Source organism: Scyliorhinus torazame, chromosome 12, assembly GCF_047496885.1.
Source record: "Scyliorhinus torazame isolate Kashiwa2021f chromosome 12, sScyTor2.1, whole genome shotgun sequence".
NCBI lineage: Eukaryota > Metazoa > Chordata > Chondrichthyes > Carcharhiniformes > Scyliorhinidae > Scyliorhinus > Scyliorhinus torazame.
This window is the reverse complement of record NC_092718.1, coordinates 66,958,418-66,985,933: the sequence shown is the minus strand read 5'-3', so window position 1 is coordinate 66,985,933 and position 27,516 is coordinate 66,958,418. Positions and strand designations below refer to the sequence as shown.

The window sequence follows — 27,516 nt, the reverse complement described above, 5'->3', positions numbered from 1 at the left end:
ATCATTTATGTATGCTACAAACAACAGAGGCCCCAGCACCGATCCCTGTGGATCACCACTCATCACAACCTTCCATTCAGAAAAATACCCTTCTACTGCTACCCTCTACCTTCCCCCAAGCTTCAGACATGCCCAGAACATGTGGACATGATTTGCGGGCCCTCCTGCACACCTCACACACCTGCCCTCTACCCCCAAAAAACTGCTCATCCGGGCCACGGTCATGTGTGCCCGGTGAACCACCTTGAATTGTATCAGGCTGAGCCTGGCACATGATGAGGACGTGTGGACTCTGCTCAGAGCATCCGCCCACAGACCCGCCTCTAACTCCTTTCCCAACTCATCCTCCCATTTACGCTTTAACTCCCCTATCTGGGCTCCCTCCCACCCTATAAGTTCTTTATAGATTTCCGATACCTTCCGCTCCCCCACCCCCGTTCTAGAAACTACCCTGTCCCGTATCCCCTGCGGCGGTAGAAGCGGAAAGGTTGAAACCTGCCTTCGCGCAAAATCCCTCACCTGCAGATAACAAAACCCATACCACCCGGCAGTTCAAATTCCACCTCCAGATCCTCCAAACAAGGAAAGCTCCCATCAATAAACAAGTCCCCAGCCTCTCAATCCCTGCTCTCTGCCACCTCTGAAACCCCGCATCCATCCTCCCCGGGACAAACCGGTGATTAGCACACATTGGAGCCCACACCGATACTCCCTCCACTCCCATATGCTTCCGCCAATGCCTCCAAACTCTCAATCCCCCATTAAGAACAAAGTCAACCCGCATACAAAACTGAGCAACGGCCCAAAACTTAGTGCAAAAACAATACATACAGAACCCAAAGAGAAAAGAAATTTAGCAGCATAATAAATACACAATCACACGCCCCCCAAGTTCAATGTCCTCCATCATCTGCCAGTCCCCTGTCCTTACCAAAGTTCATCGCCTCATCCGGCGATCCAAAATAAAGTTCTTGGCCCTCGTAGGTGACTCACAAACGAGCTGGGTACAGCATGCCGAACTTCACCCCCTTCTTAAAGAGGGCCGATTTCACCTTGTTGAAATTTGCCCTTCTTTTGGCCAGTTCCGCACCCAAATCCTGATAAATACACAGCTCGTTATCTTCCCATTTGCAGCTCCTTGTCTGCCTGGCCCACCTCAAGATTTGCTCCTTGTCGAGGAACCGGTGTATTCATACCACCATCGCCCTCGGCGGCTCATTCTTCAGCGGCTTCCTCATAAGCGCCCCATGCACCCTGTCCACCCTCCAAGGGCCGGGTAAATGCACCTTCCCCCAGCAGCTTCTCAAACATATGCGGCACATATGCCCCTGCGTCCAATCCCTCGCTGCCCTCCGGGAGACCAACGATCCTCAGCTTCTGCCTGGGCGACCTGTTCTCCAGATTCTCCACTTTCTCTTGCAGCCGTTTCTGGTATTCCTTCATCAGCTCCATCTCCGCCGCCATCGCGGTTAGCTGGTCATCATCTCAGCAACCTCCACTTCCACCTTCTGGATCGCCTGGCCATGGGTTTCCGGTCTCTGCTCCACCCGGTCAATCCCCGTCTTAATCGGATCCAGGTACTCTTTTCTTTGCTTTGCAAAGCTCTCCTGGGGAAAGTCCACCAGCTGCTCCATTGACCACTGGACCGGCAATTCCAGTCCCTGAGCCTGTGCCATATTTTTCCGTGCTGCAGACTCCACTTCATTCTTCGACCAACGATCTCTCCTTTTCAGACCACTTCTGGTCCACAAATCCATATACTGGTGGCGAATCCTTCTCCTCTACCTCACAAATCTCCTGTTTTGACGATCAAATCCCCCATAAGTCGGGAACAAAGGTCCCAAAGGCCCATCACGAGCGGGAGCTACCAAATAAGTGACCACTCACTCCATGGCTGCCACCGAAAATCCGTTCTTCAGATATCTTACGAATAAAGTATATAAAATCCCTACAATGCAGGACTCCATTTGGCCCTTCGAGTCTGCTCCGAACCTCTGAAAGAGCACCCACGGCCCACAGCCCCATCTTATCCCCGTAACCCAGTAACCCCAGCTAACCTTTGAACACTAAGAGGCAATTTAGCATGTCCAAACTAACTTACCTGTACACTGTGGGAGGAAACCAGAGCACCCGGAGGAAACCCATGCAGACACGGGAGAACGGCAAACTCCACAGTCACCCAAGGTCAGAATCGAACGCGAGTCCCTGTTGCTGTGTAGCAGCAGTGCTAACCACTGTGTCACCCTATAATTGACTATGAGGTGCACTAATCCCAGGACTGTCTTCACTCTCACTCCCTACTTGTCCCAGACAGGAATTATGACGGTCCTTCTCTTGATCTCCTATTTCTTCCTGACTGCATCAACAGTGTGTCTCCTTCCCAACCCCCTTTCTTTGAGTCTCTTTGCAACCCCTCTATCATGTGCACATCGTTCCCTTCCGCCACTCCCATCAGCCTTTCCCTCTGGTGTCAAACTAACACAACCTTGCCTCATGTTCTCGAGTCCCCTCCAAATTATACAATTCTGTTCCCATTCACACCCTAGTCTTCTCACAGTGCAGAAGGAGGTCATTCGGCCCATCCAGTCTGCACTGACTCTCTGAAAGAGCACCCCACCTAGGCCTACCCTCCCACCCTAATCCTGGAACCCCGTAGTTTTTGGCGAATCCACCTAACCTGCATATCTTTAGACACTAAAGGGAATTTAGCACGGCGAATCCACCTAACCTACACATCTTTGGACACGAAGGGGCATTTAGCATGGCCAATCTACCTAACCTGCACATCACTGAGGAAACCAGGGCACCTCAGAGGAAACCCATGCAGACATGGGGAGAACGTGCAAACTTCACACAGTCACTCAAGGCCGGAATTGAACCCGGGTCGCTGGTGTTGTGAGGCAGCAGTGCTAACCACTATGTCACCCATAATCCTAATGCAACATTCCCGCAGCACTGACAAAATCGGTCAACAATCAACAATGATTCTATTGATTTCAACCTCCTAACAAAATGCCATATTGGGGGACAGCCGCCCCGAACCTATTCTTCTGATAAGGGATCAATTGCTCGGAATTACCAGCCAGGTCTCTCCTGCCTATTCCCACTAGGCCTTCATACAGCCCTTTAATTGGGTTTTCTCCTGATGTGATCACACCGGACAGCCAATTCAGTAGCATTCTGTGTCCATGCTCCTTGTAACTTTTAGAACCTGTTGATTAGAAAAATGCAAGCATCTTTAAATATTACACACAGACAATGTGACCACATAAAGATTAAAACTACTGAATTATTTCCAACCATTAGGGAACATTTGACAAATCTCTGATGCCTCACAGATGCAGTAACTTACGAGTTAATTTGGAAGAGACAGGTGCTGCTCAGAGAGAGGGGGAATGAGGAGCTGCTTTAGAGAGAGGGGAAAAGGGGAGAAAGAGAGCGTGAGGGGGTGGAAGAGAAAGCGTGAGGGGGAGAGAGAACGTGAGGGGGGAGGGAGAGAGAACGTGAAGGGGAGGGGCAGAGCATGAGGGGGAGGGACAGAGCGTGAGGGGGAGGGACAAAGAGCGTGAAACTGTTTTGGGAAGAGGGGAGAGAGAGAGCGTGAGGGGAGGAAGAGAGAGCGCGAGGGGGAGGGAGAGAGAGTGTGAGGGGGAGGGAGAGAGAGGGAGGGAGGGCTGCTTTAAAGTGGGGAGGGTTTACTTTGGAGAGAGAGAGAGAGAGAGAAGAGAGGTGACCAACTATCCCATATTTTAAGCAACTGTCCCTTATTTTTACTGTTTTCCCCTTACTTCGAGGACATCCTGTGGGAGAATTTCCCATTATGGGACTAAGGGCCATGAGGGGGTGTGGGAATTAAGAGGGTTTCCCGCAGCGGAAGCCTGTGGGAATTCACGCTGAATCACGCACTGCTAATCTAATTAACTATGTAGTTGAGGATTACCTGATATTTCACACTGTGGGGCGGGCTGGAAGGCACGAAGGCACACACTCAGCAGTCATATCTGGGTGCCATTTTTAAAAGTGACCGGACAATAGAAGACCATTGAAGGAGGAGATGACTCGCCGATCCCAGATTCAGTGACACATCCCTTGAAGTGCTGCTCAATGCTATGGAGGCCAGAAGGGGCGTCCTCTACTCAGAGAATGGAAGGAAGAGGCTGAGCTGTCACACCAACCCTGCAAGAGAGGTCAGTGCCCAGGGCCTCCGCCAGAGGACTACCCTGCAGTGCCAGAAACTGTGGAATAACTCATCCACTCTGCCGTGTAAGTGAACCCTCAACTGCTCACATTCCCCTCACTGAATGATAGAGGAGACATGGGAATCAGTGGCAAGGGCACCATCCATGCGGTCCATTGTGTAAAAGAACTACACAACATAATAAAGCGAAGCCTCACAGCATATCTTTTTTAACATCATAAAGTGTCCAATTCAAAGTGGCCAATCTACTTACCCTGCATATCTTTGGGTTGTGGGGTGAGACCTACGCAGACACAGGAAGAACGCCATGGACAGCCTCACAGCACATCTAATCTACAGGTGGAGAGTCCACTGTGGGTCCCTGACCCTTCCACGGAGAGCTCAGGTATTGTTGGGAGTGGCGGGGAAGGGGGTATTGAGGGCACCAGTAAGCAGCGCTAATGACATGCCTCTGTGAGCCTCATCCTTCTATCTGCAGGGACTCACTGCTCTGGAACATGCTGCCCCTGAACCCTTGTGCCTGAATTGGGGGAAGGCCGATTTCAATATCATTAGACAGGATCTGACAAAAGGAGGCTGGAAGCAGCCACTTGCAGGTAAATCGACATTTGGAAAGTGAGAGTATTTTAAAAGTGAAATAGTGAGAGTTCAGGGCCAACGTGTTCCTGTAAGAGTGAAGGGTAAGGGTGGCAAGTCCAGGGAACCCTGGATGTCCAGGAATATCGAGGGTTTGATAAAGGAAAAAAAGGAAGCATATGGTAGGTATAGAGCACTAAAAACAGAGGAGGCCCTTCAGGGATATAGTGTGTGTAGGGGAGTGCTTAAAAAATTAATTCGGAGGGCAAAGAGGGGCCACAAAATATCATTGGTGGATAGGATTAAGGAAAACCTGAAGGCATTTTACAAGTATATTAAGAGGATGACCAGCGTGGGGCCCTATTAGAGACCAAAGGGGCAATCTGTGCATGGAGCCAGAGGACGAGGGCGAGACCATAAATTAATAATTTTCATCAGTATTCACTAAGGAGAAAGACATAATAGCTGGAGATTTCAGTTAGGGCGTTCGAGAAGTTCTAGAGCACGTTACGATTAACAAGGATGAGGTAGTAGATGTTTTAGCGGGCGTAAATGTACATAAATCCCCAGGGTCTGATAAAATGTATCCCGGCCCCGGGTCACTGTTCGTGTGGAGTTTGCACATTCTCCCCGTGTCTGCGTGGGTCTCACCCCCACAAAGCAAAGATGTGCAGGGTAGATGGATTGGCCACTCTAAATTGCCCCTTAATTGGAAAAAAAGAATTGAGTACTCTAAATTTTAAAAAATAAACTAATTTTTTGAGATGGCAGCGAGAGCTGATGAGCATTGCGGTTTGATATACATTGCGGTTTGATATACATAGAATTTGCAAGACTTTTGACGAAGTCCCAAATTGCAGACTGGTCAGAAAGCTAAGAGTCCATGGGATTGAAAGGCAGCACGGTAGCACAGTGGTTAGCACTGTTGTCTCACAGCGCCAGGGATCCAGGTCCAATTCCAGCCTTGGCGAGTCTCTGTAGAGTTTGCACTTTCTCCCCGAGTCTGTTTGGGCTTGCTAGGTTTCCTCCCACAGTCCAAAAATGTGCAAGTTAGGTGGATTGGCCATGCAAAAATTGCCCCTTAGTGTACAAAGATGTGCAAGTTAGGAGGGGTTATGGGGATAGGGCGGAGGAGTGGTCCGAGGTAGGGTGCTCTTTCAGAGGGTCGGTGCAGACCTGATGGGCCGAATGGCCTCCTTCTGCACTGTAGAAATTCTATGGTTTTATTATAAGTGTCAGGTGATGCATTTGGGGAGGTCAAACCAGGCAAATGATTTAACAATGAATGGAATGATACTGAGAAGTGAGGGACCTTGGAGTGAATGTCCACATGTCCCTGAAGATTAGCAGATCGATAAGGTGGTTGAAAAGGCATATAGAATCCTTTCATTAATTAGCCAAGGTATAGGATATAAGAGCAGGGAGGTTATGCTTGAACTGTATAAAACAACTTGAGTACTGTGTGCAGTTCTGTTTGCCCCATTACAGAAATTATTGTATTAGAAAGAGTACAGAGGAGATTGATGAGGATGTTGCCAGGACTGGAAAACTGCAGCTCTGATGAAAGATTGGATAGGCTGAGGGGAGGTTTGATTCAGGAAGCACAGTGGCACAGTGGTTAACATTGCTGCCTCACAGCACCAGGGACCCAGGTGTGATTCCGGCCTTGGGTGAGTCCGTGTGGAGTTTGCACCTTCTCCCCATGTCTGTTTCCTCCGGGTGCTTCGGATTCCTCCCATAGTCCAGAGGTGCAGGCTAGTTAAATGAACCATGATCAATGCGCGGGGCTACGGGAGGGGAGTGGGCCTAGATAGGGTGCTCTTTTGGAGGGTCAGTGCAGAAGTCATTGGCCGAATGGCCTCTTTCAGCACTGTATTTATTATATGCGCAAAATTGTGAGGAGCCTGGATATAGTGGATGGGAAGGGCAAATTTACTTCTGTAAAGAGGAGTGAGGTCAGTGACTATGTGGCATAGAGTTAAATCAATTGGCAGAAGGGCGGCACAGTGGCGCAGTGGTTAGCAACTCATTTCAAAGATGTCTGGCTATGCACCTCAAATGCCATTACTGACGCGGCTACAAATCAAATGCTGGAAAGTGGGATTAGCCTGGGTTACTTAAAGAAGAACAAAAGGGGCGGCATGCGGCGCAATGGTCAGCACTGGGACTACGGTGCTGAGGACCCGGGTTCGAATCCCGGCCCTGGGTCACTGTCCGTGTGGAGTTTGCACATCCTCCCCGTGTCTGCGTGAGTTTCACCCCCACAACCCAAAGATGTGCAGGTTAGGTGGATTGGCCATGCTAAATTGCCCCTTAATTGGAAAAAATATAATTGGGTACTCTAAATTTATTGAAAAAAAAGAACAACAATAAACAGTCCATCTCAGAAACAGGTCCTTCGGCCCTCCAAGCCTGTGCCGATCATGATGCCTGTCTAAACTAAAACCTTCTGCACTTCCGGGGTCCGTATCCCTCAATTCCCAACCTATTCATGTATTCGTCAAGATGGTTCTTAAACGTCGCTATCGTATCTGCTTCCACCACCTCCCCCGGCAGCACGTTCCAGGCACTCACCAGCCTCTGTGTAATAAAAAGGCCTCGCACATCTCCTATAAATTTTCCTCCTCGCACCATAAACCTATGTCTCCTTGTGGGGTTACTGGGAATAGGGTGGTGTGGGCTTGGGTAGGATGCTCTTTCCAAGAGCAGGTGCAGACTCGATGGGCTGAATGGCCTCCTTCTGCACTGTAAATTCTATGATCAGTAATTGACTGTTCACCCAAGGAAAATGCGTCTGACTATCCACTCTGTCCATGCCCTTCATAATTTTGTAAATCTCTATCAGGTCGCCCATCAACCTCCCTCGCTCCAGTGAAAACAATCCAAGTTTATCTAACCTCTCCTCATAGCTAATACCCTCCAGACCAGGCAACATCCTGGTAAACCTCTTCTGTACCTTTTTTCTGATCATTCAATAGACGCTTTCTTCTGTTGGGAACTCGCTCCAAGACATCCAAAGCTGAAATCTAAACTCACCACTGCTTTAATAACTTCAGGACAAAACACGAGTTCATTAAACTCAATTCCACATCAAGCTTTTTGCAAAGTTTCTTATTGCAGAGATGAGATCTTCTGCCTCCAGTTTCTTGCATGTACATACTAACCGTGAGTGGCTCCCACGTTTTCTTCTGACACTAACTTTGTGCACAGCATGGAACCAAAGAGCTCCTGGGTCTTCTCCTGTGTCTTGGTTGCACAGTCAGCTCACAGAAAACTTGCTGCTTGGAATCTCTTTGTTGACTCCTGTTTTCTTAATTTAACCGGGACCTGTTTCTGTCCCGACTTTATGACTTACCTAGGACTGCTTTCTGGGACCTCTCCGTCCCCCTTCCTCGTTCCTCTCTCTGGGACACTTCTGCTCAGATTAAAACCGACTGACTCCTAAAATGCTCGTTACTGACCCCCAAGATGCTCGTCACTGACCCTGGAACTGAGCTGGGGAACCCATCAACACACTCACAACAGGTTGCACTGTTCTCACTCGGCAGAAACTATGCTACCCGCATTGGAACACGTTGTACTTTAAAACGTAGCAATGTTCACAAGGACATACAGTCATAATGGTCGATGGATTTCCTAACAAGTACTATTTGCTCACCAGTAATGTTGCCATTGCTTTAATTTGTTGTTACAGTAGAAGTCTTAAAAGTTGAAACCTTGTTGTAAAGGTGATTAGTCTCCATGAGGATTGTAACCAATTAGTTGCTCTGTGAGATACTTGTCCCGAGGGTGGAAATGAGTAAACTGGAATTTGCCAAGATTTTGTAAAGCCCTGCTCTGCTGGTTATATCGAATGCCTTAGTGAGATCTCCGAACATAGGGTAGGGATCTATAAGATTTGGGGAACAATTTGCAGTCCACCAAAGGTCCTCAGTCTCAGCTGCTCCTTTCACAACAGTGCGCACTGCACTGTACAATTTTATGGCTAAGGGGTTTCAAGATTAAGAACTGAGTGAAAAAATGCTGCATCCTGGCTGTGACTCTGGTATTACTTCTCCATACCCCTGACTTTCACCTTCCCTGCGGATACCGAAGTAGTCTAGTTGCACACATGGGTCAGGCGGCAAGCTGTCCAATCTATCAGTACTGAAAGCTAAGACACAAACACATCACCTCCTGACAAAGGAACTTCCTCACACTAATGATCCACATGACAACTCAGTTTACAAAGACTCAGACTGTCACTCAAACGCCTGTAACTTCTTTTACCTGACTGAGTGTCAAGAAAACCATGGTCACATGACAAGGTGTTGTATCTCCTCCACCCCTGTTCATGCAAAATAATGAAATAACCACCCCACCCGTGATTAGCAAATTCTGCTACCTTGGATACAAGGCAATCCATCACTTGATACAGAGCTCAATTCAGGCATCGAGAAAGCAACCTTTGGCCTACTCACGAAACGTAATACCATCAGAATGATCCTTAGGACCAAGCTACTCGTTTACTGGGCCGGTGTTCTCAACACTTTGTTGTCCGGCTCTGAAAGATTGTTGGTCTTCCTGCTAACCACACTAGCTACAGTCTTTTACTCTGTTCGACTCCTCGCTCTCCCTCTTTATCACAGTCCCAAGGCCCCCGAGACAAAAGTTCTCCAATCACGAGAGTATCGGCTTCGGCCTTTGCTTTCAGGTGTGAGAACTCTGCTCCTTGCTCTCAGCAAGTCCACCTGGGTTCCCCGTGTCCCCATCAAACCCTTAACAGATAATAGGACTCACTTCATTACTTTATTTTACCGTAAAGAGATGATTTAAAACATCTGGTCAACTTCAAATTCATAACATTTACCACAAGGATCAGTGCTGGGGCTTCAGCAATTTTCAATCTGTAATGAGAGTTTCGCAGCTGAAATTACTGATTACTTTTTATTTATTCTTTCATGGGATGCGGGCACTACTGGCAAGGCCAGCATTTGTTGTCCATCTCCAATTTCCCTTGAACTGAGTGGCTTACAGACATTTCAGATGGAAGTTAAGAGTCAACCTCCTTGCTATGGATCTGGAGTATGTCATATGTAGGCCAGACATGTTAAGGACAGAAGATTTGTGAACCAAATGGGTTTTTACGACAATCAATCATAGTTTCATAACTATTTTTATTAACTGAATTCAAATTCCACCAGCTGCTGTGATGGGATCCAAACGTGTGTCCCCAGAGCATTACTCCGGACCTCTGTGTTAGCAGTCCAGTGACATTACTACTATGGCACCATCTCCCCCTATGACACAGAGGTAGGTGAGAAAGAAAGTTGTGTGGGGGACACCTGCAGAGGTGATTATGTGAGTGGACAAAAAGTTGGCATATGCAGTACAACACGGGAAGACACAAGATCATGCACAGCAATAGAAAGAACCTTTATTCTTCTTCTTGAGTCCTCTGCCCGAGGGCAGGTCCAACCCACAGTGCCGTGATCTCCACCAGGGGTAGGGAAAGGAGGCAGGTCCTGAGTCCACGCCAGGCGGAATGAGGGTCAAAACCCATGCTGCTGGCACCAATCTGATCCGTCAAACTGAGTCAATTGGCCTCCCAAGGATGCCAAGTTGCTGTGGCACTGTTATAACCCCCATAAAGACCATGGGCGATTGCCGATTGAGTATGAGTCCCTGTACTGGGCATAGCGGCTCGCTAGTGGGACCTTCTATACTGTGACCTCGGCCCGGACTGGGGTTCCCGGTGGTTCCCAAGCTGGGACAATAGTGCTGCACACTGCAGCTTCTTTCCTGTTCAAGAATAAACCCTTGTTTTGCCGAGACTGGCCTCCTCTGGAGTTATTACAGACAACATGCACTTTTACATGCATTTTATAGTCTGAAGCTATGGAGAGTGATGTTAGAGACTCCAATTTTCTTGGAAAGAAGAATAAAAAAGCAATATCCTATTTAAATAGACAAAGACTACAGAATGCTGTGCTGCATAGGGACCTGGGTGCCCTTGTACATGAAATGCAACAAAAAATAAAAATCAGCATGTAGGCACAGCAAGTAATTAGGAAGGCTAATGGAATGTTGGCCTTTATTGCACGAGGGATGGAGTACAACTATGTAGCGCATTGGTGAGACCGCAGCTAGACAATGACAGGAGGCTTGTTATCCCTTGTGGAGGAATGAAGAATTAGGAGGCATTGTTTGAGAATAAGGGGTCGGCCCTTTAAAATGGAAAAGAAAAGGAATTTCTTCTTCCAGAGAGTTGTGAATCTTTGGAATTCTCTACCCAGTGAGTTGTAGAGGCTGAGTCAGTAAATATTTTCAAGGCTGTTAGATTTTTGATCTATAGGGAAATCTACAGTAAGGGAGGGCCAACGGGAAAGTGGAATCAGGCCAAGGCCAGATCAGCCATGATCTTATGAATGTTGAAACAGGCTTGAGGGGTCGAATGGTCTACTCCTGCTCCTAATTAATATGTTCTTATGTTCTCCAGTAAGTTTAAACCTGGATAACAGCTTTACTTGCTCTGTCATCTGTAACCTTCCAATTCACCTTCCATCACAGATGGCCATTCATGCTTCCTTTATTAAGATTCATTTCAACATTCTTTTTGCAGCTATTATTATTAGAATGATAGAATCATACAGTACAGAAGAGGCCCTTCGGACCATCAAGCCTGCACCGACAAAAAAACAACTCTAATCTACATTAATCCCACTTCCCAGCACTTGGCCCATAGCCTTGAATGTGATGACATTTCAAGTGCTCATCCACGTACATTTTAAAAGATTGTGTGGTTTCCTGCCTCAATTATCCACCCAGACAGTGCATTCCAGATTCCCACCACCCTTTGGGTGAAAACAGTTTTCCTCAAATCTGCTCTCAACCTCCTGCCTTTCACTTTAACATTATGCTCCCTTGTTATTGACCCTTTAACCCCAAGATCCCTCTTTCCTCGGAGCTTCCTAGTGTCCTGCTATTCATTAACTCCCTTGTTGTGCTAATCCTTCCGAAGTGCACCACCTCACATTTTGCAGGGTTAAATTCCATCTGCCCAATCCGTTTATATCCTCTTGCAACCTTCTTCGTCACTGTCAACCACCCTGCCAATCCTCATGTCATCCGAAAACTTATTTATCATCCCCCGCCTTATTTCTTCTATATTGTTTGTTATGGGTGAGGACTTTTCAGAACTCCAAAATGTATCATGGAGTTTAACCAACCTCTCCCTTTAATGGATTTGTTGCTTTTCCTAGCACACAGCTTTTTCCCTAGGTGTGAAATTACAATTATGGACACGTGGGTTTTTAAACACAAAACACTGTTTATTCCATGAACTCAACTTAACATCTTAAATAAATATTGGATCTCTTAACACCCCTTACTTCAAAGATAACTCAGAAAATATTGCAACAGTAAATAACTCCTTAAACTGTTCCTTCAAACTTCCAAGAGACTTAACACCTTTAAACAGTATTACATCAGGTTAAAGGATATATATATTTTCTGTAGAATGGCAGAGATATATTAGCTTGGTTGACTTCAGCTCCAGCACCTTGCTTTCTTCCTTCAAGCAACTCACAGCAAACTAGAACTTCTCAAGCTGCTGTCTCAAACTGGCTTTCTCCTTTTTAAGCAGCTCACAGCAAAACAGCCAGGCACTTTTAAACTACTCTCAACAAAACCAGCCAGGCACTTTTCAAAACTGCAAAAACCAAACTGCAAAATGGCTGAACTGAGCTCAGCCCCACCCACTCTCTGACATCACTGTTTTCTTAAAGGTACATTGCTTAAACATCCATGTCTTAAAGGTACTCTCACATGACATGTTTATATATATCACAAACAATAAGGGAACCAGCACTGATCTCTATGGTACGCCACTATACACCAGCCGCCAGTCATAATAATAGCCTTCTAACACCACCTCTGTCTCCTATCACTAAGCCAATTTTGAATCCAACTTGCCACGTTACCCTGGATTCGATGTGATTTTACCTTCTTTATCAATTTCCCACATGGGACCTTGTCAAAGCCTTTGCTGAAATCCATGTAAACTACATGTCTTCTACCCTCATCTACACACCTGGTTACCTCTTCAAAACATTGATTCAAATTTGTTAGGCATGACCTCCCTCTGACAAAGCCATGCTGATTATCCCTGATCAAACCTTGCCTCTCCAAGTGGAAATTGATTCTGTCCTTGAGAATTTTCTTCAATAGTTTCCCTAAGACGTACGTGATATGTAATTCCCTGGTTTATCTTTACCACCCTTCTTGAAAAGTGGAACCACATTAGCTGTCCACCAGTCCTCTGGTACCTCCCCTGTGGCCAGAGAGGAATTAAAAATTTGGGTCAGAGTCCCTGTAATCTTCTCCCTTGCCTTCCACAGCAATGTGGGGACACAATTCATTCTCCATTTTGATTTTGGGATGTCACGGAGGCACAGTGGTTAGCACTGCCGCTCACAGAACCAGGGACGCGGGTTCAATTCCGGCCTTGGGTCACTGTCTCTGTGGAGTTTGTATGTTCCCCCCTTGGGTTTCCTCCGGGTGCTATAGTTTCTTCCCACAGTCCAAAGATGTGCGGGTTAGGTGGATTGGCCATGCTAAATTGCCCCTTATTGAACGGGGACGTGCAAATTAAGTAATGGGTTTACGGGGATAGGCGGGATGGACTTGGGAAGTGGTTATGGATAGAGTGCTCTTTCGAAAGGTCGGTGGTACTCGTTCTGCATGTAGGCATTCTATGATCTGGACCTGGATATTTGTCCACTTTTAAGTCTGCCAAAACCACCAATACCTCCTCAGTCCCTCTGTCAAACTGAAGAACCTGACAGTCCTCGTCTGAATTCCACATCTCTTTCTCCAAAGTGAAGAGAGATGTGAACTTGTTTAACAGTCAACTAATGTAATCGATGCACAGATTACCCCCTTGATCCCTAATGGGCCCTACTCTTCCTCTGGTTATCCTCTTCCCCTTGATATACTAATGGAATGTCTTGGGATTTTCCCTAATCTTAGCCACCAGTGCTTTTTCATGCTCCTCTTCGCTCTCCTAATTGCTTTTTTGGTTCCCTCCTGCATGTATACTCTACAAGGGTCTCTGCAGATTTACCTTTGTACTTGTTAAAATACTCTTTTTTCCTTCCTATCCTGACCTGAATATTCCTAAACATCCAGGGTTCTCTGGACTTGTTGTTCCTACATTCCACCCTAAAGGGAACATGTTGGACCTGCACTCTCGCCAATTCCATTTTGAACATCCCCCACTGCTCTGCTGTAGATTTACCCAGAAGTAGTTGTTCCCAGTCTACTTTGGCCAGATTCTACCTTATTTTAATAAATCAGCCTGCTCCCAATCCCAAAACCTTTTTTTGCAGACTACCTTTTTCCTTTTCCATGACAAATTTAAAATGTAGTGTTGTGGTTGTTATCTCTAAAATGCTCCTCTGCTGCTACCTCGAACACCAGTCCGGCTTAGTTTCCCAGAACTAGGTCCAGGACTGCACCATCTCTTGTTGCACTTTCGACATATTGATATAAAAAACTCTCTTGAATACATTTCAGGAAATCTGCTTCCTTTAAACCCTTTACAATGTGACTATCCCAATTAATGTTGGGGAAGTTGAAATCCCCGATTATAATTACCCTATTATTATTTTTACACACCTCAGTGAATTGTCTACATATCTTCTCCTCTATTGCCCGTTGACTATTTGCTGGTCTATAATACACTCCCAGCAGTGTGACTGCCCTCTTTTTTATTCCTAAACTCTAACCATAAAGCCTCATTAAAAGACTCTTCCAAGATATTGTCCCTCCTTACTGCAGTAACGGACTCCTTAGTTAATAATACACCTCCTCCTCTTTTACACTTTCCCCTGTCCTGCCTGAAGATCCTATGTCCTGGCATGTTGTCTTTTAGTCCTTCCCCTCCCTCAACCACGTCTCTGTGATGGCAACAACATCACAACTCCACGTGTCAACACATCTGTTTTACTTATGATACTCCTTGCATTAAAGTCGAGGCCATTCAGCCTCGCCTTACTCCCATGAAACTCAATATGCTGTGTCCGTATTGCATAAACACGGAGTTCCCTCCGGTTCCACTGTAGTAATTCCGTAATTAATAAAAAGTAACAGGAGAGGTTCAGACAATAAAAATAATTAAAAAAAAATAATTCAAGGGATGTGGGCTTCACTGTCCATTTATTGCCCATCTCTAATTATCCTTGAGAAGGTGGTGATGAGCTGCCTTTTTGAACCTCTGCAATCCATGTGGTATAGGCACACCCACAGCACTGTTAGGGAGGGAGTTCCAGGTTTTTGAGCCAGCGATAGTAAAAGAATGGCGATTTATTTGTAAGCCAGGATGGTGAGTGGCTGGAGGGGAACCATCAGGTGGTGGTGTTCCTGTGCATCTGCTACTCTTGTTCTTCTTGATAGTAGCGGCCATGGGTTTGGCATGTACTTTTGAAGGAGTCTTGGTGAGTTCCTGCCGTGCATCTTGTAGATAGTACACACTGCTGCCACTGTTCATCGAAGGTTGAGGAAGTGAATGTTTATGGATGGGGTGCCTCCACCGTCGAGAAGGACAAGAGCAGCAGGTGCATGGGAATGTCATGATATGCAGACATGCAGATAATGATATACAGACAGGCAGCTAATGAAGACAGAGAACAGGACATGACCAATGAGCAGGCAGGGCACTCAGGGGGTGGTATCTCAGTATAAAAGGCACGAGGCACTCACACGCCGCCTCTTCCCACTGATGGGCATCTACAGAATGAGTCAGGGTGTTATGTACAGTATCACACCTCCAGCACGTGGCTAAGAGCTAGTCTGGTTCAGTCAGACAGAGTAACCACACTTATGTTAGCAGAGAGCCGAACTCATAGAGAACTGCGCTAACTGTGCTACTGGTTCAATAAATCAGATTGAACTAACTTCAAGGTCTGGAGTATCTTTTGGTTAAAGCTGCATCCAGTTGCAGCCTGTGCTATCCCAGAGTCTATAACACATCACGCTACCAGGAGACAGCTTAATCTAGGTGGTTTACCTCAGTCCGTTCCGTGACGACCAGCGAATGTATCCCGGCACCATGGAGAAGATTCAGGCTCCTCACCAGCTCAGGACCTCCGGCAATCTCAGTGCCAGCTGGCGGACATTCAAGCAAAGGTTTCTGCTGTATATCGAAGGTTCAGACCTCGTGGGTGCGTCTGATGTAAGGAAGATCGCGCTTCTCCTCTCAACAGCGGGTGATCAAGCCATCAAACTCTTCAACTCTTTTCACTTCACCGAAGGCCAGGGCAAGACAAAGTTTCAGGCCATCCTGGACAAGTTTGACAGTCACTGCGAAGTGGACACCAATGAAATCTTTGAGCGCTACATATTCAAACAGCGTCTACAAGGTAAAGATGAATCTTTCAACTCCTTCTTAACTAAACTCCGCCTGCTAGCGCTGTCCTGCAACTTTGGTGATATTGCTGACTCCATGATCAGAGACCAAATTGTTTTTGGAGTTCACTCTGATCCTCTGAGAGAGCAGCTACTGAAAATCAAGCATATGACCCTGCCAGTCGCGATTGAAACATGCACAGTGCATGAGTATGCCAAAAATCGCTATGCCCAGTACAAATCGGCTGAAAATGAGAAACTTGCCTCCCACAAGGCAGAGGGTGTGCAGGCCATCTCCCGGATGCAGCGCCTCAGCATTGATGAAAGCGGCCATTTCGCGTGCTTTTCCCGGGGCCCCACGCATGCGCGATGCGAACGGGAAAACAAAGCTGCCGACATCCGCACTGCGAATGTGCGACGACGCGCGGAGCATCAGGATGCCGACGTCATGACGTGCTCGAACTGTGGCAACGCCCACTTTAAGAAACACCGCCATGCAAGAGACAGGCGATGTTTCAACTGTGGAAGCCTGGACACTATGCAGCCTTGTGCTGGTCTGCACCACCACTCAGGGGCCAGCGCTCCCAATTCCGACGACGGCACGTTCAGAGTGTGCAACAACGATTACAGGGTTCTGATCCTGGCAGCACAACGGATCCAGAGGAAGAATGCCTGGGCTCCGCCTACTGTGTGGGCATCATTACCAAATGTGAATATGTCACATCCAATTCATTGAAAAAATTGAAAATTGAAACTGAAAATCACTTATTGTCACAAGTAGGCTTCAAATGAAGTTACTGTGAAAAGCCCCTAGTTGCCACATTCCGGCGCCTGTTCGAGGAGGCTGGTACGGGAATTGAACCATGCTGCTGGCCTGCCTTGGTCTGATTTCAAAGCCAGCGATTTAGCCCTGTGCTAAACAGCCCCTCACAAATTCAATCCATCCTCGTTGTGGATTCTGCGGATGAATGGCGTGCGGTGATGCAGGTCAACCACTGCTCCATCCAGTTTAAGCTGGACACAGGTGCTTCTGCCAACCTCCTCTCACAGGCAGATTTCAAACGCATCAAGAAGCCCCCAAGGTCTTTCCAGCAGCCTGCAGGCTCCTGGACTACAACGGAAATGCCATCACGGCACTGGGATCCTGCCATCTACTGTCTCCAACTGGAGCACCCATGCACGGTTACGTCAAGACAGACAGGGCATCCCTACTTGGCGCGCAGGCCTGCAAGCAGCTGAACCTCGTGCAGTGGGTTTACACAACGACATCCTCCAATGTGGATCTTCAGGCCGGCATTGATGAAATCCTCGCTCAGTATCCGGATGTGTTCAACGGGATGGGCACGCTGCCATATCGATACAAGATTCTGCTACGACCTGATGCCAAGCCAGTGGTCCACGCACCATGCCGGGTTCCGGCTCCCGGCTCTGCTGAGGGAGCGCCTGAAGGCACAGCTCAAGGATCTTCAGCAACACGGCATCATTTCCAAGGTAACCGAACGGACTGACTGGGTCAGCTCGATGGTATGTGTTAGAAAGCCTTTGGGAGACCTGCGCATCTGCATTGATCTCAAGGATCTCAATAAGAATATAATGCGTGAACACTACCCCATCCCAAAGTGGGAGGAACTCACCAGTGAGATGGCACACACATGTTTTTTCACCAAGTTAGATGTGTCACATGGATTTTGGCAAATCCAGCTGGATGAGACCAGCAGAAGGCTCTGCATCTTCAACACACTGTTTGGCAGATACTGCTCTAATCGCATGCCATTTGGCATTGTCTCGGCATCGGAGATCTTCCATCGCATCATGGAGCAGATGATGGAGGGCATTGAAGGGGTTCGTGTTTACGTGGACGACATCATCATATGGTCCACGACCCCTGAAGAGCATGTTTCCCGTCTCCAGCAGGTATTCCGCCGTGTCCATGCCAATGGCCTGAAGCTGAACAGGTCCAAATGTTGCTTTGGCATGTCGACACAAGTTCCTAGGTGACCAGATCTCTCAGCAGGGCGTGCACCCAGACACAGACAAGGTCAAGGCCATCAAAGGTCGCTGAAGACAAGAAGGTGGTGTTGCGCTTCCTGGACATGGTCAATTTTCTGGGCAAGTTCATCCCAAACCTGGCCTCACACTCCACGGCCCTACGAAACCTGGTGAAAAAGTCCACTGCCTTTGAATGAAAGGCAACACATCAGGAAGAGTGGTTGGAGCTGAAAGCCAAGCTCACCACTGCAATAGTCTTGGCATTTTCGACCCAGACAGGGGGACGAAGATAGAAAATAGAACATATAACATAGAATATTACAGCGCAGTAGAGGCCCTTCGGCCCTCGATGTTGCGCCGACCTGTGAAACCACTCTAAAGCCCATCTACACTATTCCCTTATTGCCCATATGTCTATCCAATGACCATTTGAATGTCCTTAGTGTTGGCGAGTCCATTACTGTTGCAGGCAGGGCATTCCACGCCCTTACTACTCTCTGAGTAAAGAACCTACCTCTGACATCTGTCTTATATCTATCTCTCCTCAATTTAAAGGTATGTCCCCTCGTGCTAAACATCACCATCCAAGGAAAAAGGCTCTCACTGTCCAGCCTATCCAATCCTCTGATCATCTTGTATGCCTCAATTAAGTCACCTCTTAACCTTCTTCTCTCTAACGAAAACAGCCTCAAGTCCCTCAGCCTTTCCTCATAAGATCTTCCCTCCATACCAGGCAACATTCTGGTAAATCTCCTCTGCACCCTTTCCAATGCTTCCACATCCTTCCTATAATGCGGCGACCAGAATTGCACGTAATACTCCAAATGCGGCCGCACCAGAGTTTTGTACAGCTGCAACATGACCTCATGGCTCCGAAACTCAATCCCTCTACCAATAAAAGCGAACACACCGTACGCCTTCTTAACAACCCTCTCAACCTGGGTGCCAGCTTTCAGGGATCTATGTACATGGACACCGAGATCTCTCTGCTCATGCACACTGCCAAGAAGCTTACCATTAGCCCAGTACTCTGTCTTCCTGCTATTCCTTCCAAAATGAATCACCTCACACTTTTCTGCATTAAACTCCATTTGCCACCTCTCAGATCTCGACAGATGCGAGCCAGGATGGCATCGGTGAGGTGCTGCTTCAACGCGATGACACTTCATCCTGGGCACCGGTAGCCTACGCATCGAGGGCCATGATGCCCACCGAAACAAGGTATGTACAAATAGAGAAGGAATGCCTGGGTCTTCTCACTGGCATTCTCAGGTTTCACGACTGTGTCTACGGCCTGCCGACATTCACTGTCGAGACAGATCATAGGCCTCTGGTCCACATTATGCACAAGGACCTGAACGACATGACGCCTCGGTTGAAGCGCATCCTCCTCAAACTCAGAAGGTACATTCCCAAGGTGGAAGAGCAGGAAAGGGCGGGACTGGGAGCACAGATCACGGTAGAAGAAGTGGTGAAAGGAATTAGGAACATGCAGACGGGAAAGGCCCCGGGACCGGACGGATTCCCAGTTGAATTTTACAGAAAATATTTGGACTTGCTCGCCCCGCTACTGACGAAGACCTTTAACGAGGCAAAGGAAAGGGGACAACTGCCCCCGACTATGTCAGAAGCAACGATATCGCTTCTCTTAAAGAAGGAAAAGGATCCGCTACAATGCGGGTCCTACAGACCAATTTCCCTCCTAAATGTGGATGCCAAGGTCCTGGCCAAGGTAATGGCAATGAGAATAGAGGAATGTGTCCCGGGGGTGGTTCATGAGGACCAAACTGGGTTTGTGAAGGGGAGACAGCTGAACACGAATATACGGAGGCTGTTAGGGGTAATGATGATGGCCCCACCAGAGGGTGAAACGGAGATAGTAGTGGCGATGGATGCCGAGAAAGCATTTGATAGAGTGGAATGGGATTATCTGTGGGAGGTGTTGAGGAGATTCGGGTTTGGAGAGGGGTATGTTAGATGGGTGCAGCTGTTGTATAGGGCCCCAGTGGCGAGTGTGGTCACGAATGGACGGGGATCGGCATATTTTCGGCTCCATAGAGGGACAAGGCAGGGATGTCCTCTGTCCCCATTACTGTTTGCACTGGCGATTGAGCCCCTGGCGATAGCGCTGAGAGGTTCCAGGAGATGGAGGGGAATACTTAGGGGAGGAGAAGAACACCGGGTATCTTTATATGCGGATGATCTGCTACTATATGTGGCGGATCCAGCGGAGGGGATGCCAGAAATAATGCGGATACTTGGGGAGTTTGGGGATTTTTCAGGGTATAAATTGAATATGGGGAAGAGTGAGCTGTTTGTGGTGCATCCAGGGGAGCAGAGTAGAGAAATAGAAGACCTACCGTTGAGGAAGGTAACAAGAGACTTTCGTTACTTGGGGATCCAGATAGCTAAGAATTGGGGCACATTGCACAGGCTAAACTTGACGCGGTTGGTGGAACAGATGGAGGAAGATTTCAAGAGATGGGATATGGTAGCATTGTCAATGGCAGGGAGGGTGCAGGCGGTTAAGATGGTGGTCCTCCCGAGATTCCTCTTTGTGTTTCAGTGCCTCCCGGTGGTGATCACGAAGGCTTTTTTCAAAAGGATAGAAAAGAGTATCATGGGTTTTGTTTGGGCCGGGAAGACTCCGAGAGTGAGGAAGGGATTCTTACAGCGTAGTAGGGATAGGGGGGGGCTGGCACTACCGAGCCTAAGTGAGTATTATTGGGCCGCTAATATTTCAATGGTGAGTAAGTGGATGGGAGAGGAGGAAGAAGCGGCGTGGAAGAGATTAGAGAGGGCGTCCTGTAGGGGGACCAGCCTGCAGGCTATGGTGACAGCCCCATTGCCGTTCTCACCAAGGAACTATACCACGAGTCCGGTGGTGGTAGCTACACTGAAGATTTGGGGACAGTGGAGACGACATAGGGGAAAGACTGGAGCATTGGGGGGGTCCCCGATAAGAAACAACCATAGGTTTGCCCCGGGGGGAATGGATGGGGGATATGGAATGTGGCAAAGAGCAGGAATAACGCAATTGAAAGATCTATTTGTGGATGGGAAGTTTGCGAGTCTGGGAGCGCTGACGGAGAAATATGGGTTGCCCCAAGGGAATGCATTTAGGTACATGCAATTGAGGGCTTTTGCGAGGCAACAGGTGAGGGAATTCCCGCAGCTCCCGACACAAGAGGTGCAGGACAGAGTCATCTCAAAGAAATGGGTGGGGGATGGTAAGGTGTCGGATATATATAGGGAAATGAGGGATGAAGGGGAGACTATGGTGGACGAACTAAAAGGGAAATGGGAAGAAGAGCTAGGGGAGGAGATTGAGGAGGGGCTGTGGGCAGATGCCCTAAACAGGGTAAACTCGTCGTCCTCGTGCGCCAGGCTAAGCCTGATTCAGTTTAAGGTATTACACAGGGCACATATGACTGGAACACGGCTCAGTAAATTTTTTGGGGTGGAGGATAGGTGTGCGAGGTGCTCGAGAAGCCCAGCGAATCATACCCATATGTTCTGGTCATGCCCGGCACTACAGGGGTTTTGGATGGGGGTGACAAAGGTGCTTTCGAAAGTAGTAGGAGTCCGGGTCGAACCAAGCTGGGGGTTGGCTATATTTGGGGTTGCACAAGAGCCGGGAGTGCAGGAGGCGAGAGAGGCCGATGTTTTGGCCTTTGCGTCCCTAGTAGCCCGGCGCAGGATATTGCTAATGTGGAAAGAAGCCAAGCCCCCGGGGGTGGAGACCTGGATAAATGATATGGCGGGGTTCATAAAGTTAGAGCGGATTAAGTTCGTCCTAAGGGGGTCGGGTCAAGGGTTCACCAGGCGGTGGCAACCGTTCGTCGAATATTTTGCGGAAAGATAGATGGGGGAAAAAAGAAGGCAGCAGCAGCAGCCCAGGACTTTGGGGGGGGGGGGGGGGGGATGGGGGGGGGGTATAGCCTGTGACAAGGCAGTTGCCAATTAGGGCTAGCTTTCATTTTTGTTATTTAATATTTATTTATTTGTTGTTTTTTGTTTATATAAAAAAAAGGTCATTATTATCTGTATTGTTATAATGTTGTGTAAAGGATGCTCAATGTACTGTGTTGGTTGACCAGAAATTTTCAATAAAATATGTATTAAAAAAAAAAAACTCAGAAGGTACGACTTTGACTTAGTGTACACGCCTGGCAAGGAGCTCATCGTCGCTGATGCATTGTCCGGCTCCATCACATTGACTAGTGAACCCCTGGAAATCATCCGGCAGATTGAATCACAGGTGGATCTGTGTGCTAGCACCCTCCCGGCGTCTGATGAGAAGGTGGTTCGTATCCGCGAGGAGACAGCCAAAGACCCCTCTTGCAGCGTGTCATGCACCACCTCGCCAATGGTTGGCAGAAAGGGCAGTGCCCTCAATTTTACAATGTAAAGGACGACCTGACGGTGATTGATGGTATCCTCCTCAAGCTGGACCGGATTGTCATTCCACTCAGTCTCCAGTGCTTGGTGCTCCGCCAAATCCATGAGGGACAACTGGGCGTTGAGAAGTGCAGACGCAGAGCCAGGCAGGCTGTCTACTGGCCCGGTGTTAGCCAGGACATCTCGAACATGTTCCTTAACTGTGCGACCTGTCAATGCTTCCAGCCAGCGCAGAGCAAGGAGACGCTCCAGCAGCATGAAATCGACACCTCCCCGTGGTCCAAGGTTGGCATCGACCTCTTTTGTGCGAATGGTCGTGACTACGTGTTGATTATTGACGATTTCTCCAATTACCCTGAAGTCATGAAGCTCTCAGACCTCACATCTCGGACTGTCATCAAGGCCTGTAAGGAGACGTTCTCCAGGCATGGTATCCCACTCACTATCATGAGTGACAATGGCCCGTGCTTCAACAGCCACGAGTGGTCTATGTTTGCCAAATAATACCATTTCAAACATGTCACTTCCAGCTCTATCCGCAGTCCAATGGGAAGGTTGAAAAAGGGGTGCACATTGTGAAACAGCTCATCTGCAAGGCCACGGATTCTGCTTCTGACATCTACCTCGCGCTGCTTGCGTACAGGGCAACCCCACTGTCCACTGGCATGTCGCCGGCTCAACTCCTGATGAACAGGAACCTGCGGACAATACTTCCAGCCATACACTTGCCCAACCTGGATCACCTCCCGGTGCTGCAGAAGGTGCAGCAACTCCAAAACCAGCAAAAGCAGGGCTATGACGCTCATGCCACCGATTTGCCCGTGCTATCCCCGGCAGACACAGTCAGGATCAAGATACCGGATGGTGGCTGGTCTGCTCCAGCTGTCGTTGTTTGACAGGCTGCGCCCCGCTCGTATGTTGTACGTATGGCTGATGGTTCTGTTGTGCGACGAAACAGACGGGCACTGCGCAAAGTTGCCTGCCCGCAACCACTTTCCTCTCCGTTTCCGTCTGTTGTTTTGCCACCTCCTGATACCTCGAACTATGAGGCCACCAGTCAGGCTTCCATCCTGCCCGTCAAGGCGCTGTTGTCCCCACCACCACCTCTCCAGCGGTCGACAAGGATCAGACGCAAGCCCCAGAGACTGGACTTATGAACATTTGTTTTGTTTGCTATGTTCTGTTTTCTCACACTAGACAGCTGTCTTCACATGTAAATAAGTTTACATATGCCACCGCTTGTAAATATGTTAATATATGCCACCACATGTAAGTACGTTCCCATATGCCAGCTAAACATAAAAAGAGGGGAGATATGATATGCAGACATGCAGATAATGATATACAGACAGGCAGCTAATGAACACAGAGAACAGGACATGACCAATAAGCAGGCAGGACACTCAGGGGTGGTATCTCACTATAAAAGGCACAAGGCACTCACACTCCGCCTCTTCCCACTGATGAACATCTACAGGCTGAGTCAGGGTGTGTTTACAGTATCACACCTCCAGCACGTGGCTAAGAGCTAGTCTGGTTCAGTCAGACAGAGTAACCACACTTAGGTAAGCAGAGAGTTGAACTCACAGAGAACTGTGCTAACTGTGCTACTGGTTCAATAAATCAGATTGGACTAACTTCAAGGTCTGGAGTATCTTTTGGTTAAAGCTGCATCCAGTTGCAGCCTGTGTTATCCCAGAGTACATAACACATCAGGGAACACCACCATTTTCAAGTTCCCCTCCAAGTCACACACCATCCTAATTTGAACCCTATTTCTGTTCCTTCATTGTCGCTGGGTCAAAATCCTGAAACACTCTTGCGATTTGGGGTATTTTTACACTACGTGGACTACAGCGATTTGAGAAGACAGCTCACCACCATCTTCTCAAAGGCAATTGGGGATGGGTAGCAAACACTGGAACATCCACATCCCATAAATGATTAAAGTTAAAAAATCCTCACATCTGAGAAACTTGCTCCTGATATGGCAACAACCAGACACGGAGTATTAATCTATCAACACAGAGATAGCAATGTCAGGCACTTCACAGGGTACTTATCACATTTTGATACCGTGTGCTGTGTGGCACAGGGAGACTAGGACCAGTGGCCCAAAACATGGTCAAAGAGGTAAGTTCCAAGGAATATCTTAAAGAGAAAGCTGGTGAAGCAGACAGGCACTTTATGTATTCTTTCATGGATGTGGGTGGTACAGGCTAGGCCACCATTTATTGTCCATCCCAAGTTGTCCTTGAGATGGTGATGGTGAGCTGTCTTCTTTGACCACTGTAATCCATCTTGTGTAGATAGACCCACAATGCTGTCAGGAAAGATGTTCCAGGTTTTACCCAGCAACAGTAAAGGGATGGCAACATAGTTACAAGTCAGGATGATATGTGGCTTGGAGAGGAATTTACAGATGGTGGTGGGATGCAAGAGACCACAATTAGAAGAATGCATTTATTAAAAATGGAAAGCTGGTCTTACAGAGAACTGTTCAATATAGGTAACATGGTGCCAGACAGATCCGAGATTTTAAGTACCGAGATAAGCAGGGAAGGTTAAAATGTGCACCAAGCAAAGTTTCCAGTGGGAAGATGCAGATATAAACATCATTCGCTGAAAGTTGTGAATATTCCTTACCTGCCCACTGTTGCTCAATGGCCTTAATATGTGCTTCTGTAAACTTCCAGAAATGTGCAAGTTTCTTCCACTCATTTGGTTTTAGATATTTTGTTGCTAGCCTCCATATGACTGAGCGAATGTGCTGCGTTTCTGCTCTGTGGTCTTGTTTGAAGGTCACTTGCATTCCAACACCAGACTCCAGATTAATGTTTGGGTGATCCTGAAAAGGAAAGGTTTATTTCATTTCGTGTTTCTCTCCAACTCCTTAAACTCTGAGATTCTGGAGCACAAATCTGGGAATGAAATTCTATTGTATTTTATCCCAGTCCTAAAGTTAGTGCTGGAAACAGTTGGAAAGTACTTACTGAGTCGTTACACCTATGAGGTGGAGCTATTTCTGTAAGAGAACCTAAATAATGCGATTGCAGAAATCATAAGGAGTACAGGGATTAAGGAAAAGGAATAGGCCACCCAGTCACCCGTGTCCACTTTGCTATTCAATTAAATTATGCTGATATTAATCGAACTCCATGGACCTGTCTTCAGCACATATCCCCCACAAAACATTCCAAACACAAATATGTCAATATTAGTTTGAAAATTAACAAACGATTAAGTATCAATTACCATTTGAGAAAGTGTCCCAAACTTCTACCACCAATTTGAAAAACAAATAGAACATAGAACATTACAGCGCAGTACAGGCCCTTTGGCCCTCGATGTTGCGCCGACGTGTGAAACCACTCTAAAGCCCATCTACACTATTCCCTTCAAAATGAAATGAAAATCGCTTATTGTCACAAGTAGGCTTCAAATGAAGTTACTGAGAAAAGCCCCTAGTCGCCACATTCCAGCGCCTGTTCTGGGAGGCTGTTACGGGAATCAAACCGTGCTGCTGGCCTGCCTGGGTCTGCTTTCAAAGCCAGCGATTTAGCCCTGTGCTAAACAGCCCCTAACTTCATGTCCATATGTCTATCCAATGACCATTTGAATGCCCTTAGTGTTGGCGAGTCCGCTACTGTTGCAGGCAGGGCATTCCACCCCCTTACTACTCTCGGAGTAAAGAACCTACCTCTGACATCTGTCTTATATTTATCTCCCCTCAATTTAAAGCTATGTACCCTCGTGCTAGAAATCACCATCCGTGGAAAAAGGCTCTCACTGTCCACCCTATCCAATCCTCTGATCATCTTGTATGCCTCAATTAAATCACCTCTTAACCTTCTTCTAACGAAAACAGCCTCAAGTCCCTCAGCCTTTCCTCATAAGATCTTCCCTCCATACCAGGCAACATTCTGGTAAATCTCCTCTGCACCCTTTCCAATGCTTCCACATCCTTCCTATAATGCGGCGACCAGAATTGCACGCAATACTCCAAATGCGGCCGCACCAGAGTTTTGTACAGCTGCAACATGACCTCATGGCTCCGAAACTCAATCCCTCTACCAATAAAAGCTAACACACCGTACGCCTTCTTAACAACCCTCTCAACCTGGGTGGCAACTTTCAGGGATCTATGTACATGGACACCGAGATCTCTCTGCTCATCCACACTGCCAATAATCTTACCATTAGCCCAGTACTCAGTCTTCCTGTTATTCCTTCCAAAATGAATCACCTCACACTTTTCTGCATTTTCTGAAGTTCACCCACTCCTGAAAATTTTGACTCTAATTTTTAGACAATGCCCCCTCGAATTATGCTCCCAAACCAGTGGAAATAGTTTCTGCCTGGCCTAACTACTCCCATAATTCCTTGAGTTCAGACAGCTCAATGTGTTGGTGCATTTTTTTAAAATTCCATTTACGTGAGGTGAGCGTTGCTGGTGAGGCCAGCATTTATTATCCACTCTTGATCGTCCCAGAAAAGGTGGTTGTGAGCTGCTTACTTGAACTGCTGCAGTCTCTGTGATGTAGGTATGTTCACAGTACTGTTTGGTGTGGGGGGTTAAAAAGATTTAGAGCAGGCATTGTCAAACTCGGGGGCGCGACCCGCGGGTGGGTCGCGGGCGGGTGTCGGGAGGGTCGCAGAGCCGTCCGTCGCGGCACTCCCGATCGCGCAAATCTGCGTGCAACAGCCGTAGCAGCAGGCTGTTAATAACGCCGGCTGCAAGCGGCCTTCAAAATGGCCACGATCATGTAAAACAAATATGGCCGCACTGCGCATGCGTGCCCGATCATCGGTGCGCATGTGCAGTGCGGCCGCTTTTTAAAAAAATGGTCGCAACTTTTTGTTTTACAAGTTCGGGGGGGGTTTTATTCATTTATTTTATTCATTTAATTTAATTTTTTTCATTTATTTTATTCATTTCATTTTTCTTTACAAGTTCGTGGGGGATT

At 47.5% G+C, this 27,516-nt stretch overlaps 1 protein-coding gene across 5 annotated transcripts in view; it reads right to left on the bottom strand.

Moving 5' to 3' along the window:
• Window positions 1-27,516, bottom strand: part of ankdd1a (ankyrin repeat and death domain containing 1A) — a 205,058-nt gene that overhangs the window by 28,721 nt on the left and 148,821 nt on the right. For 4 of the 5 annotated variants that reach the window (XM_072468816.1, XM_072468817.1, XM_072468818.1 and 1 more), the window contains 2 exons: window positions 25,196-25,397; window positions 3,080-3,211 (listed from right to left, as the gene is read on the bottom strand). In XM_072468816.1, the coding sequence (XP_072324917.1) occupies window positions 3,080-3,211; window positions 25,196-25,397 (334 nt within the window). The remainder of the gene's footprint in view (window positions 1-3,079; window positions 3,212-25,195; window positions 25,398-27,516) is intronic. The other variant, XM_072468820.1, reaches the window with a different exon arrangement.